The sequence below is a fragment of the Oratosquilla oratoria genome, chromosome 9, assembly GCF_046742065.1.
Source record: "Oratosquilla oratoria isolate Oo_2021 chromosome 9, ASM4674206v1, whole genome shotgun sequence".
In the NCBI taxonomy this organism is placed as follows: Eukaryota; Metazoa; Arthropoda; class Malacostraca; order Stomatopoda; family Squillidae; genus Oratosquilla; species Oratosquilla oratoria.
This window is the reverse complement of record NC_134785.1, coordinates 67266872-67282644: the sequence shown is the minus strand read 5'-3', so window position 1 is coordinate 67282644 and position 15773 is coordinate 67266872. Positions and strand designations below refer to the sequence as shown.

The 15773-nt window shown below is 39.7% G+C and overlaps 1 protein-coding gene across 1 annotated transcript in view; it reads right to left on the bottom strand.

Annotated features, from left to right (window-relative positions):
- Positions 1 to 15773, bottom strand: part of LOC143028507 (mitogen-activated protein kinase kinase kinase 4-like) — a gene marked incomplete in the record, with an annotated part of 107785 nt that overhangs the window by 71756 nt on the left and 20256 nt on the right. Inside the window, 7 exon segments of the mRNA XM_076190703.1 lie at positions 116 to 223; positions 403 to 500; positions 3402 to 3617; positions 6950 to 7111; positions 9509 to 9658; positions 9961 to 10163; positions 12671 to 12893. Coding sequence (XP_076046818.1) covers positions 116 to 223; positions 403 to 500; positions 3402 to 3617; positions 6950 to 7111; positions 9509 to 9658; positions 9961 to 10163; positions 12671 to 12893 — 1160 coding nt within the window.

Genomic DNA, 15773 nt, shown 5'->3' with positions numbered 1-15773 from the left:
ACACTATACCAACAAAAACAGTTATCTTTTTCACAATATAAATTTCATCTTTTCATACATACACATGCCAGAAAATGTAAAATGTTAGTACTACTTCTGACTGTTAATTACACACCTTAGTAATGGGCTATCAGTATTGCAAATAGTGGGTGAGCTTTCAGAGGACTGTTGTGAGATGGATCGTTCTGGATGTGGATTGCTCTGAGATGATGATGACGATGTTCTGGTATACAATATAATTGACGGGTCAAAGCCAATTCAAAGTTTTGATGCAAAACTTGTTAAAAATACAACCAAGAGGGTAAAATTCAGATTTCTTAAAATGATAATACTAATTTGCATAAGTTGGATAGGTTAAAAAATATCAAACTTGAGCAAATATAAGCATATTGAACTAAATACCTGAAAGGTCTCCTTGAAAGAACAGGAGTTTGAGGAGTTGTTGGTGGCGGAACACCCACAATATAATCACAGCATTCACTCACTTCTTGCTTAAACATCTTGGAGGAGAAAAGAAAACTAAATAAGGTATACCTCACACTTGTAACTGAAAAATAAACACAATCTTTTGTTTTTCTATGTCCTTTGCAAGTACCTATAATTAATCAAAGCAGAGTTAAAAATCATCCAAACAGCTTTCATACATACATACATCAAGAGCTTCTCCCCCCTTACCCCATTCCCATTCACCATCCCTCCCTCCCATTTTGCCCACTGCCCTGGGTCAGAAGCAATGCAGCATGACACAACACATCCACAGCAAGGCCGCTTCATTTAATCACCAACCCCCCACTTTTTCCACCTCTCATACAGAAAAAGAGAAGGACAAGGAGAAATCCCTTTGGGCTGTGTCACAATATCATTCACACATAACCACTCCCTAACCCCCCATCCCCCACCCACTCCCTTCCATGCATCACAGCATCACCCATACACAACCATTCTCCACTCACCCCTATCTTCTGTCTTCTCCATTCCTTCCTTAACAGATATTCCCCTCTTTCCCAATACCCCTTTTACCAAATCCATCCATCTCATCTTCAGTCACCCCTGCCCATTCATTCCATCCACTTCTGTCTTCCACACTTCTTTTACTAATCTTTCTTCACTCATTCTTTCCATGTGTCCAAACCATCCCAATACTCTTTCATCAACTCTATATCCCAACTACTTTTCCACCCCCGCTCTCCTTCTCACCTCCTTATTTCTCACTCTATCCAGCCTAGTAACCCCAATCATACTTCTCAGACATTTCATCTCGAACACATTTAAACTTTTCCTCTCTTATGTTCGATGTTTTTACCCCATACAGTGCTGCTGACACAATCATCCCTTTATATAATCTCCTCTTAGCATCCATTCCCAAATGTCTATTTCTCATTACACTTTTTAATCCCCCAAGGTATTTACTTGGTTCTCTCAATCTACATTCTACCTCCACCTCTACTCCTCCCTTTCCTGCCACATGCACTCCCGAAGTATCTAAAGCTATTCACTTCCTCCTGCCTCTCCCTTAATACTAACTTCCAATTTGCTGCCATCCTCTCCCTTTGTACATCTCACCTTACATTTACCCACATTTATCTTCAACTTCCTCCTCTTGCTCAGCTTTCCAAAATACATCACTAACTTCCCTAATCCCTTTTCTGATCTTGCTAAAAGTGCAGTGTTGTCAGCAAACAACAATTGACTTATCTCCCATTTTTCTCCATTTTCTTTAACCATCTAGTAACAGGGGAATGTCATTGGGTGACATAATGTTGTGTGCTTAGGTTTGTTGCATTTTACCATAATTGGGTTTGTGGTGTTTTATCACATGCTTGGGTTTATGGCATTTTGTCACATGCTTGGGAGTGCCTTGAGGTCCTCTGCTTGTATGTATAGGTTTCGGCTTGTCTCTTTGATGAATAATGCTTCTAAGATAGGGAGGCATCTAATGTACATATTTCCAAAATCTTAGCATTTTCTTCTAGGATGTTTCTTGTCAAGGCTATGCCGTGTTCTTCTCTATTCTGTTTGGGGCTCCTGATGTGAGGTGATATGAAAGACAGCAGGATAACCTCATTGTCATCATGTCAATACAGGTGGAAGGGAAGCCTTCATAGTTCCCTCTGGTACATTTGAACCTACAGATGACACTTGACTTCTGAAGTTTCTTGTTCTCTTGGTTGGGACTGTTCTTAAGTAGGAGGTGCCTTGACTTCTTTGTCTTATTATAAATTAATAAGTTAAGTATTTTTTCTGGGTTGACTGGCTTGATGTTTCTCTTGATAATTTCAATATGCATTCTTCCTCTTTATAGACTGATGAAAATGAAGATCTATAATGTTAATTTTCTCCAGGTTTCGGTTATTCATATTACTGTTGTACCAGCCTGCCATTATCTTCTTGATCTGACCATTGATGTCTTTCTCACTGAAGCCATTGTTAATCACTTGGGTGGAGCATTCAATATGTTGTGTACTTGTTTCCAGATGCTACAGTGGGTGAGTGTTCTCCAGATGTAGGCACTGATGGTGGAGTCCTTACATCTCTGTGGGCACTCATTTAAACAACTGAGGCAGTGTCCAGGGTTTGTGGGCTTGATGTACACTTCAGTGTTAAAGAATCTTCATCTTGTTTCGTGAGGAGGCTGAGGAAGGGTAAGTCTTTTTCAATGTTGCCTTCCATAGTAAAGGTGAGCTCAGAGATTTCTTGTACTAAGAGTCAAGGTTTTTCAGCATTAGTACTATTCTTGGTCTTTATAGAAATGTCATTGATAGATTGACAGTAAATATCTGGGTTTTCTGTTTTGCTGAATACTTCTATGCAGCCCAAGAAGAAAATTTGCCATAAATACTCCAAGAGGGGGTCGTGTTGCTACACCATCAATTTGGCAGTACTTGTTTCTGTGGTGGCATGATGACAATAAGGTTATCCCACAGCCTTTCATATCACCTTACAATAGGAGCCCTAAAAATAAAACACTTAAGAGAAAAACATTGCATAGCCCTGGCAAGAAACATTCTAGAAGAAAACACCAAGATTTTGGAAATATGTACAGAAGATAGACGTCTCCCTAAGAAGCATTATATATCAATAAGTTGAGCCTATACCTAAACATACATGCACAAGAACTCAAGGCACTCTCAAGCATGTAACAAAATGCAACAGCAAGGCTGCTTCATTAAATCAACGACTCCCCCTCTCCGTCCCCTCATGCAGAAAAAGAGAAGATTGGGAGAAATCCTTTTGGGATGCATCAAAATATTATTCATCCAAAACAATACTTGAGTCAAATATAATGTAATGTGGCACAGCTGTATAAAATTCCAATGCATTAGCTAGAATAAATGCACACTATTTCAAAGGGGTTAATAATCTACATATAAAAACTTGATGAAATGTAAATATAACCATACCTGAAAAAACTCTTGACTTATGTGCCTTGTATTATGGGCATCAGAAACAAACACAATAAATTCTAATCCTGGATTGGCCCAGAGAGGTCTCTGCCCTTTTCCTGGTGAATAATGGCTGTGCACAAACTTCATCCACTGACTTGCAAAGGTAACAAGTAAAGATGCAACTTCTATTCTGTGATGACCCGTAACAAGACGAGTCACCTCCTTGTGGTACTGTTCAACAAAAGAAATTAATCAGGATCAAAAGTGTCACACAACATGGCATTAATATTTATTGTTCTGTGTATTTAATTTAGCTTTCCTAAGAAGAGAGGCCAAAGATGGGTACTTGCAAGTGGTTGTTGTGCAAGAAAGACCCCAGGGAGAATCAACTCCCTCCTGCCCATATTCAAAACCTCCTAACAACCTTACTTCCATCTGCAACCCTAATAGAATGATATTCTGTGGATCAAGCCTGAATCTCCTCAACCAACTTTGAAAGTATTTCTTCCACCTTTTCACTTAAAGAGAGTTGACAACCAACAACTGCTCCCCTCCTCCTACCTCCATTAAGGCAGCAACATAGAAACAGTCCCCAAACTAATACAGTGAGCAGGACCATGTTTTTTTTTCCAGAGATCTATAGGGGTTGCCCAGGAACTATTGCCAGCTGTTGTGGAGTATGTCAGTGAAATTCAAAGAAAAAAAATCATTATCACAGTATATAATAGTTGTTGCCTTGAGTTTCAAAGTGGAAAACCTACAACCCCATAGTAGCTGTTAACAGTCCTTGAGTTTTTCCATAGATCTCTTTAGAAAGAAACTTTGGAATGTTGTGTTGTATTGGTATGAGACTGTCTTTATGTCACCAGCTGAAGGTAGTAGGAGGGGAGAAGTCTCTGGTTATCAGCTCTCCTTATATGAAATGGTGTAAGAAATACATTTGAAGCTGACAAGAGGGAAATCTTGGGCCCAGTGCAGAGACCAAGTGTCAGCCCCCAGGGTGTACCTCATGATGGAGGTGAAGTTGATAAATTTTGAAAATGGGCAGCTCTGCTGTTCATCTTGCAGAACCATGTGCAGGTACCTGTCACTGGTCTTTTTTTATTATAGTTCTAGGTTTAGTCCAAATCATACATAACCATTGAGAATCCTTTATCTGAAATTCTAAAATCAAAGTTTTTTTTTTTTTTTTTGGTTAGAGAAAATACACAAATGGAAAACTCCAGATTTCTTCATAACTAAACTACAACCCACACTGCTATATAGCATAAAAAATTAACAGTGTAGTGTGTGTGAAATAATGAATAACCTGAATTAAATAATTTTGTTTTGTATAAAATGATTAAGAAATAATAAAAATAATCACATGAAATTGTACTCCAATGTAAACAAGATAGAGTTGTTGGAGGAATGAGACGACTACTGATAATTCACCTGTTTATCATCAAATCACCACATTAGACAATTGCTCACCCGAAATTACACTGTTATTATTAGAACATTATCATAACTTGTATATATATATACAGATGCTCCTCTACTTACGTTCATTCGTTTTACGTTTTTTCGATTTTACGTTTGAACTGACTGTATAAAAAAAAAAAGGTAAAAAAAATTTTTGAGTGAATTTCTTAGTTAAGCGCGCTCTCCGTAGTTCAAACGATACTTACGCATGACGCTGCGTCCATTGTTTACATGGCACAAACGACAGACTGAACGTGCCTTGCCTCCTCCTCCTCCCCTCCTCCTCCACCATCTCAATTTATGTTGCTTGAATTCAATTTATTTGAAATTAATATTATTTCACAATGTTGTGTGTATAATTAATTATTTAGGGGTGTTTTATAAGATACGGTAATAGAATTTACGGATGTATAGTACAGTAACAACTTACGTTCATTTTCAACTTACGTTCGGCCGTTCGGAACGTAACTAAAACGTAAGTTGAGGAGCGTCTGTATATATACATACATATATATATATATATATATATACATATATATATACATATATATATATATTACATATATATATATTACATATATATATATACATATATATATATACATATATATATATATATATATATATATGTACATATATATACAGGGTGTTCGGGATAAATTTGATAATTATTTTATCTTCTGTCATTTCAAAACCATTTGAAGGATTTTATGGCAGTAAAGTGCAACAGATAGCTGATTCTGTATCCTATTGCTGGGTGTGAGAACTAGAGAGCATGGATGACAGGAAAACATTGGGATATTGGAGGAGAGTGACCTGTATTATGATGATTTACACCGGATTCAAAAATTCAGAAATCTTAGCTGCAGCTCCTTGAATACCATGAAGGCCATGAGATGTGAGCTGGAGAATTGCGACGGAGATGTGGAAGCAGTGGTTAGCAGGAAAAATCATAGGGGTTCTGACTCAGTCTGCACAACGAAATTCGTCAAGAAGCTGCGAAAAAAGGTGCAGCAAGACCCAGGTATGGCAATGCGGACCTTGGCGAGAGAGATGGGCATTGGAGTGGCGACTATGAAGAAAGCGCTGAACAAGGACCTATGCTACTCTTCATATAAGAGGCGCAAGGGCCAACTACTCACCGCCAAGGCCCAAGAGAACCAACTTATGAAAGCCAAGAAACTCCTCAACAAGGTCAAACACCCAGTCAAGCTGGGGATGCTCTGGTTCTTCTCAGAGGAAAAGAACTTCTGTCAGGATCAGTTGCCCAACATGAAGAATAACAGGCGGCTAGCCTATAGTCCGCACAAAGTCCTGCGCTTCATGAAGACCAAGTTCCCTTAAACTGTAATGGCTTTGGGCGAGTTTCCAGCAAAGGCCACGTCATGCTGACCCACATATTTGAAGAGGGACTCAGACTCACTTCAGATGGCTATATTGAGTTGCTGTCCACTGCTGTCAAGCACTGGGTGGAGAGGGTGGCTGCGGGAAAACCATAAATGTGGCAGCAGGACTCAGCTCTGTGTCACACCTCTAGGAAATCCCAGAAGTGGCCATCTGAAAACTTCTACAACTTCACCAGTCCCAACAACTGGCCCCCCCACTTGCCTGGTTGCAACCCCATGGACTATTATCTGTGGGCCACAGTTAAAAAAGAAACCAATCATACCACCAGCAACACCAAGGACATGACGATTGCCAGGATCAAACTGGTGTTCAGGCATCTCTCGAAAGATGCCATCAAGGCCACGTGCTGCAGGTTCAGGTCCTGCCTGGAGGCCATGGTGGAGGCTCAGGGCAGCTTCTTTGAGTGAACTGTATTTGGCAAAAGATCCTCTAAGAGATGCACTTTGAATTTTGAGAATACATCAATTTTTGGCCAAGATATTAAGTTTTTCTTTCCTTTCCAAAAGTGTCAAATATATCCTGACCACCCTGTATGGGTATGTGACATGTTTCCTTAGTATTGATCCCACTAACAGGATTGTCTCCACAAAAGACAAGGCTTGATAGAGGTAAAAAGGGGGACGCCTACAGAATAAGTCTATACTTTTTAAAATCATCACAATAAGCACATGTGAATTATTTTGTTTTCTTACCTCAAAGCCAAACTTGAAGCACTGATGGACAATATCCCTTGTCACTTGATGTATTTGCTTTTTATCTGCTTCTGAGACACTTGACAAAATATTAACATCTGCCATACTCTCCACTTTTTTTATGTTTGATGCTAAGTTCTTACAGAGTTTCAAAGCTTCATTCTGAATAAAGAGAGAGAAACACAATTAACATTACTTTCTACATACATACATACATATACCAAAGGGTTTTTCCCCCTACATGGGGGGTAGCCAAAAAGAAAAAAGCATAGAAACCACTCCCACCCATTCCATTTCCTATATATTCCACTCCCCTCCACCCTCCTCCCTCCCTCTTATCTTGGCACTTCCTGGATGACGGGTCATCCCTGCATCCTGTCCACTGCCCTGGGTCAGAAGCAGTGTCGCAAGACACAGCACATCCACAGCAAGGCCGCTTCATAAATTCTGCGACCCCCCCTCTCCGTCCCCTCATGCAGAAAAGGAGAGGACGAGGAGAAATCCCTTCAGGCTGCGTCAAATTTTTTCTCATACATACTTCCTCACCCCCCATCCCCCACCCACTCCCCCTCATGCATCACAGCCTCATCTATACACAACCCTTCTCCATTCACCCCTATCTTCTGTCCTCTCCCATCCTTCCTCTACAGACATTCCTCTCTTTTGTAATGCCCCTTTCACCCCATCCATCCATCTCATCCTAGGACGCCCCCTCATGTTCACTCCCTCCACCTCCACTTTCCACACTTCTTTTACTAATCTTTCTTCACTCATTCTTTCCATGTGTCCAAACCATCCTAATACTCTTTCATCAACCCTATCTCCCAGTTCCCTTTCCACCCCTGTTCTCCTCCTCACCTCCTCATTTCTCACTCTATCCAGCCTAGTAACCCCTATCATACTTCTCAGACATTTCATCTGAAACACATTCAAACTCCTTCTCTCTTCCTCTCTCATGTTCTATGTTTCTGCCCCGTACATTGCTGTTGGCACAATCACTCCTTCATATAACCTCCTCTTAGCATCCATTCCCAGATGTCTATTTCTCATTACACTTTTTAATCCACCAAGGCATTTACTCGCTTCTCTCAATCTACATTCTATCTCCCCCACTCCTCCCTTCCTGTCACATTCGCACCCAAATATCTGAAACTATCTACTTCCTTCAGTTTCTCACCTTTAATGCTCACTTCCAGCCTACTGTCACTCTCTCCCCTTGTACATCTCATCACCTTACTTTTGCCCACATTTATCTTCAGCTTCCTTCTTTCACACACCTTCTCAAACTCTGTCACCAACTTCCTCAATCCCTCCTCTGATCCTGCTATCAATTCTGCAGGTATGATGTACAGGTAACCACCCTATAACTGCCCTGTACCTCTTCTCTGACTCTATCTTTCCTTATCCCTTACACGAGGACCATCTTTGATATGCTTTCCTAGTTCAACTTTACAACCAATCCTCATACATTTGCTTATTTTCCACCACCACCCTCACCTCTTCATCCCACCATTTGTTACCTCCTTTTCTGCTCACTTTAATCCTCCTTGTCCCACACACCATGTCCACTTTACCACTTCCTCCTTGAAACATACCCATTTTTATTCTACTCCTGTTTACCCTTTATCCCTCACCACTCCCCACAATTCTTAATTTCTTCTGATATTCTTTGTCATTTAATTTGTTTATTCTCAGTACTTTTCTATAATCTTCCCTTTTTTTCCTCACATCATCCTATACTCTCAAGTTCTTTCTGCAATAAGATTAACTGATATTCGTCTGCTCTCTCTCCCATGGAAACATGAATATCCAGAACTCCTCCAATCCTTCCTATTAGTGCCACTACATAGTCCCTTAATACCATACCAACCAACCTTCCTTTCAAAACCCTTTCCTATGTGTACTTATGCTTGGCTCTCTTCTTAAACACTGTATTATCATCTAAACACATCTCCAGCATCATCTCTCCATTATAATTTATACTTGACATCCCAAGCATCTCTACTATTCCAACTATTGGCTAATCTCCTACTCTAGCACTGATATCACCCATTACATTTACATTCCTCCCAAAACTCTCTATACACACATTAAATTGATCAAAAACACAAGAGGTTAGTGGAAAGGAGGGATATCAAGAGTAAAATAGTGTCTCATCACTCCTTTACAAGTAAAGATTTTACTCTATCAGACAAATAATGTGTGGTTCTGGACCATAGAGGTGCCCCAAAACAATCCCTGAAGCAATGACTGCAAGTAACCTTGAGCCCTACCCAGAGGTCAAGTGCCAATTCAATTTCCAGATGATGTTGAGTGCTGATGGGTTTTGAGGGTAGGAGGCAAGAGATGACTACCATTTCCATCTCACATTAACAAGTACTCATCACTGATTCTTGGTTTATGAAGGAGTAAAAGAATAAGTGGAATACTTGCAGTAAATATTAATAAAGAATTTCAAATGGTATAGGATTACTTTCAAAAATATGTGAGACACATAGCTCTCCTTTAATAAACAATATCTAATTATCACCCAAATTCCATCCATAATTATGTACTTACCTTCATTTCATCCATTGAATGGGTTATAGCTTTGTTGGGTGTGGTTTGATCTCTTTGAAGCTGTAGTGTACTACCCATACAATGCATAAAGTCTTTCCTTATAGGTACTAGCTGTGGACCAGTTGCCACAACCAACAAAAGTCCAATTACCTAAAATCAATTAAATATATATCAATGCAGAGTTCTTATATCAAATAAGGTATCTGATCTCCATTAAACCAGTATTCATTAAAAACATACACAAGCCTAAATGACATAATATACCATACCATTCACATGTAAAAGCTAAGTAGAACATGATGATGATATGGTTTAATGTCACAAACTCCCCCCTATCAGAAGGCTAGGATGGTGCCCCTCACAGAGGGCTTTGTAGCAATACACTGTATTTACCTCTAATTAGGTAAATAAAATGTATGTTCTATTTAGCTTTCACCTTTTGAAATACTTACATCTACTCTAGAAAGTGTTATAGTGCAATCTGCTGTTGGTTCTATAACAATGGTTTGTCCTTTCCACAGTTCTTCAGTGTTCTGTGATTCACATCCTTTCATAAGAACGAGGTAACCTTCCTCTTCCCAGTTTTCCTCCTCTCCAGCTCCTACTCGCATATCCAGCAACTGCCAAATGTAGTCCCTCTTCTCCTTTATGTTACCTGTCCAGAACTTCGGACTTTAAAAATTCTTAATTACATGTAGACTAAATCCATGTTTAGGATTAATTACTGTATTTACAGGGGCATAAGATGCAATTTTCAATTCTAACAAACAATTGACATGTATCCAATCCAGCCATATCATGAATGGGAGCTGGGGAGCCATAGGCTGGTAAACTAGGGTATTAGACAAGCACAGATCTGCTAGAGATAATTTTTTTTACCACAAATAAAATGTGGGTGGCATATACATACACCAAGGTTTTTCCCCCTTACAAGGGAGGTAGCCAAAAAGGAAAAGGCATAAAATCACTCCCACCCATTCCATCCCTGAATACACTCCACACCCCTCCACCCTCCCTCTTATCTTATCACCTTCTGGATAACGGGTCATCCCTGCACCTTGTCCACCGCCCTGGGCCAGAAGCAGTGCCGCAAGACACAGTACATCCATAGCAAGGCCACTTCATTAAATCGGCGACCCCCCTCTCCGTCCCCCCATGCATAAAAGGAGAAGACGGGGAGAAATCCCTTCGGGCTGCGTCAAATTTTGCTCACACATACTACCTCACCCCCCATTCCACCTCATACATCACGACATCATCCATATACAACCATTCTCCATTCACCCGTCTTCTGTCCTCTCCTGTCCTTCCTCAACAGACATTCCCCTCTTTCCCAAAGCCCCCTTCACCCCATCCATCCACCTCATCCTAGGACGTCCCCTCATGTTCACTCCTTCCACCTCTGCCTTCCATACCTCTTTTACTAGTCTTTCTTCACTCATTCTTTCCATGTGTCCAAACCATCCTAATACTCTTTCATCAACCCTATCTCCCAACTCCCTTTCCACCCCTATTCTCCTCCTCACCTCCTCATTTCTCACTCTATCCAGCCTAGTAACCCCCATCATACTTCTCAGACACCTCATCTCAGACATATACAGCTGATGAAAGTATTGGGATGGTTTGGACACATGGAATGAATGAGTGAAGAAAGATTAGTAAAAGAGGTGTGGAAGGCAGAGGTGGAAGGAGTGAACATGAAGGGATGACCAAGGATTAGATGGATGGATGGGGTGAAAGGGGCTTTGAACACGAGGGAAATGTTTGTTGAGCAAGGAAGATGGGGGTTGAGTGGAGAATGGCTGTGTATATACGATACTGTGATGCAAAGAAGGGAGGGAACAGGGGATGGGGTGGAATAGGGAGTGGTTATGTATGAATGATATTTTGACACATCCCAAAGGGATTTCTCCCTCTCTTCTCTATTTTCCTCAAGGAGATGGAGGGGGGGTTGCTGATTAGGTGAAGCAGCTTTACTGTGGATGTACTGTGTCTTGTTGCATTGCTTCTGGCCCAGGGTAGTGGGTGGGACACAGGGATGACCCTTCATCCACAAGGAGCTTGGATGAGAGGAAGGAAAGGATGGTGGATGGGAGAGGAATGGGTAGGGAGTGAGTACATGCCTTCTGACTTGGCTACCTCCCTTATAGGAAGAAAAAAAAATTGTAGATATATAGACTGATAGAAATATTATATATTGAAAACAAGCCAAATCTTACTTAAATTGTGTTACTGACAATAAAATATTGACAAGAAGCAACATTATTATATTCCATTAGTATAGACTTACAGCAAATTTCTCATGTTACATCAGCAGTTACCAGAATGATGGAAGTTCATATCCTCCCACTGTACCTCCTTCATTAGCATACATAATCCACACCAGATATACTGTTAATGTCTTATATTATCTAACAACTGTTAGTTTTAAGAAACATCTGGTCATTCCTTAAGTGAAAAATACTCCTACAGAGATAAAAGGAATGTTAACAAATTCCAGCCATTTATAATGATTGAATGACAACAAAACAATTGTGATCTAATCAGAAGCATTTATGGGGTACAGTATTCCCATAACATATACTATGGTAAATCTCCTACACAGATCAAACTTTTGTTTTAAAAACAAAGTCACAGTCATAACATTAAATGTATGCTAAATGTCATAGCATATGTGAAGGAGCATGGTAACAGGGCACCTGCTCAGTATTTTAGTCCACAGCCAAATGAAAAAAATTGTAACGACTTAGAGAAAAAAGACTGAGCAGCTGAAAGGAAAGTGTAAAATTACAGCAGATGATTTCATACTTTACTCCAGTATGCCATTTCAATATTGCATTAATATTCACAGAATCATACATTTTCCCCAATAAAGCAACTTTAAAATATCTTTCAAAACATTTATGATGAAGCGCACTAAATCTTTTTTTTCCACAAAATATTCTTGCAAAATCAGGAAGCGTCTTACACCTCCATAAGTACAATATACCAAAAATCTTTTCAACAGAGATTAAATCCCTACCCAACATAATTCATGAGAGACATGTCACTTTCAATATATCTAATAACTTAGTCTACAAATCATATAAACATATTTCAGCAAATACACTATTCTACTCATACAATTATATAAAACCCAAAGAAATTACTGGCAAAGCCTACCTGGTATAAAAATGTAATGATTTTGGCTGTGAGGGGCCTTGACACGAATATGACCGGTTTCTTGAAGTTTTGCAAATACAACCGTATAGTCATCATTTAGACTGAACTCTGCAGCAACTTCCAAATCCTTTCGCAACATTTTTGCTAAACTTGCCGCTCTTAAAGCTCGTTCCCTTGCCTCCAGGATAAGAACTTGTATATCTCTACATAACTGTAGGAGTAACTTCCTGAAAAATAAAATATAGAATATTAGTTTTCTGATGGGCGAGTGTTTCGACTTGGTCATCCCCTTTATAATTAGGAAAAGGCCTCTGGGTGAGCACCTACCTAATTGTCATAGCTGGGCACATTACCACCGGACAGGTAGTGCGTTACCGAAAAATCTTGGGGAGCATTTTTGTCAATGCATTACCGATCTTAATTTCCTGAGAGTAGTCCCCATTACTGCATATGTGTTTATGTATATACACATATGCAGTATGTATACACAGATTTTTCAGTAATGCACTACCTGTCCTGTGGTAATGTCAAGCTGTAACCTGTCTAACAGTAACACGCCCAGCACTGCTAATTGTGATATGGTTTAATGTCACACACTCCCCCCTATCAGGAGGCTAGGACGGTGCCCCTCACAGAGGGCTTTGTAGTGTGGAATTTAATGAACCATGCCCTTGGTTCAACTTCGCCGATGGCAGGATTCAAACCGCCCTCACCTCGACCTTCGCCGCAAGTAACAACGCCCTAACCCACTCAGCCAGTGAGCTTCCTACTGCTAATTGTAGTAAACAGGAAAGTGGCAACACTCTTTGGGTTCTGTCTCCTACTTTCCAATCTATCATACCTAGCCTCAATTTCATGTAGTTCCAACTTAATCTATATCCGTGATTTACAATTATATTTACATTTTAATTCATGTATTAGTCAAGCTTGGGCTATATATCCTTCTGAGCCATTTCAAGTTTTATGTATCTATGTAGAAAATTCTATTTCTTCACATACTTTAGATATGTAGTCTTCATAGCTTTTGCCGATCCTTAAGTAAGATATCTCTTCTGTCAATGTAATCTCTCCCTTGTAGTGACATGAATACTGTAATCACTTCTTTCTCTTCGATTTTTCAAAGTTGATAGACACACTGCTTTTAGTCTTTCCTTCTGTGGTTTATCTGCCAAGCTGAGAACCAGCTTGGTTGCAGCCCTTTGTATTCTCTTGATCTTTTTTACATTTTTCACTCTGTCTGGGGACCATACTACTGACAAATATTCCAGTCTTGGACATATCAGGGTTTCATCATCTCTTCATCCATATAGCAAAAAGCCACTTAACCTCTTCACTTCGGGGCACATCGCACGTCTGGCAGCATTAGCTGCCCAACATGCGATGTTGCGTCATAATAATCGCATTATAAAAAATAAAGTCAGTGCTCAATCGTTCGTTCTCTTTCACCCGTGAATTTTGATAACCATAGAAAATATGATGAAGCCAGTTTAGAGAGAATGGAGGTTACGTAGGTACGACTACAATAAATATAATCAAGACGCCGACGTCGGCATCATTGCGTACCCACTTGCTCCTCATGACGCCTATGTAGGCGTCACCGTATGGAAGTGGTTAAATCTTCTGCAGTAGTCCATATGTCTCTCCCACAATCCTACTGATATGTCTGTCAGGTGACAGGTTGTCTTTTATCAAGACTCCCAAATCTTTCTCCTCATTTGCTTTTGTGATGGGTTCACTTCCCAAGGAATAGTTTAAGGATGGTGTTTTGCAACTACTGCCCATTTCCAGTACTTTACATTTTTTCGGTATTGAAATTCATTACCTATTCTTGGTTTCATGCAAAAATAGTGTCTAGATCTTTTTACAATAGCCTACCATCCTCCATGTTTTTCACTCTTCTCATATTTTTTGCATCATCAGCAAACATGTTAACTTAGCTTGTGGGAAAACCCAGTTTCGGCTGTAGCATTCCTTGGGGAGACGGGACTGCTCGGACAGACAGTCTAGGGAACGACAACAACAACAACAACTTAGCTTGTACCTTCCCGTCATGTGACTGACATAGACAAGAAAAATTATTGTTGCAAACACTGAACCTTATGGGACTCCACTCATTACTGTTCTCCATCTTGACATCTTATCCATTACTACTATCCTCATGTCTTTTCCCTTCACAAAATCTTTTATCCATTCAAGTAGTTTGCCTCTTAGTCCTCCAACATGCTCCAATTTCCACATAAGTTAACTGTGAGGTACTTTACCTAAGGCTTTCTCTAGGTCTAAATATACACAGTCCACCCACCCTTCTCTCTCTTGCAGCAGATCAATTACTCTCAAGTAAAAGCTTAAAATGTTTGACACATATACTAAATTGATTATCAGAATGTTCATCTCCTCAATATATGGTCCATTGATCTTTCACATTCCTTTCACATAATTTCATTATTGTCCTGGTCAGTAATACCAGCCTATAATTTATAACATCCATCTTTGTAAATTGGTACCACATTAGCCATTTTCAAATCAAGCAGCACTATGCCTTCTTTTAACAAACATACAATAAGACTGAATCTTGTCTGCCTTTTGTTCCTTATATTCTTTAAGTATACAGTTTGAGATCACATTAGGTCCAGAAACTTTTGTCAAATCCAAAGATTCCAAGAAATTAAACACTTCCCTTAGTTCTACATTTATATCTTCCAAAGCCGAATCCTTGCTTTCTTTAAAAAAAAAAAAAAAACTGCTCTCCTTTGTCAGGACTGATTGGAAATTTTCATTATTTCTGCCTCAGCTGAGGCCTCCTCAAAGACATCACCATCCACTTTAGCTTTGTGATTACTTCCATCTCAATTTACCATTTATAAACCTGTAAAACAGTTTTGTTCATCTTTGTATTTATCTACAACTCTTTCAAAATCTTTTTCTTCCTCCCTGTGAATTTTTGTATATTCATTCCAAGACTGGTTGTACACTTAGTTTACTCTGAACATTTCTTTTTTCATAAATTTCACTACAGCAATGGGCAACTCCCTGTATGATAATTGAGGATGGACTGCACCTCTTCTTGGTGACAGCCATGAGGGAGGGTAATGGACTGACGGGA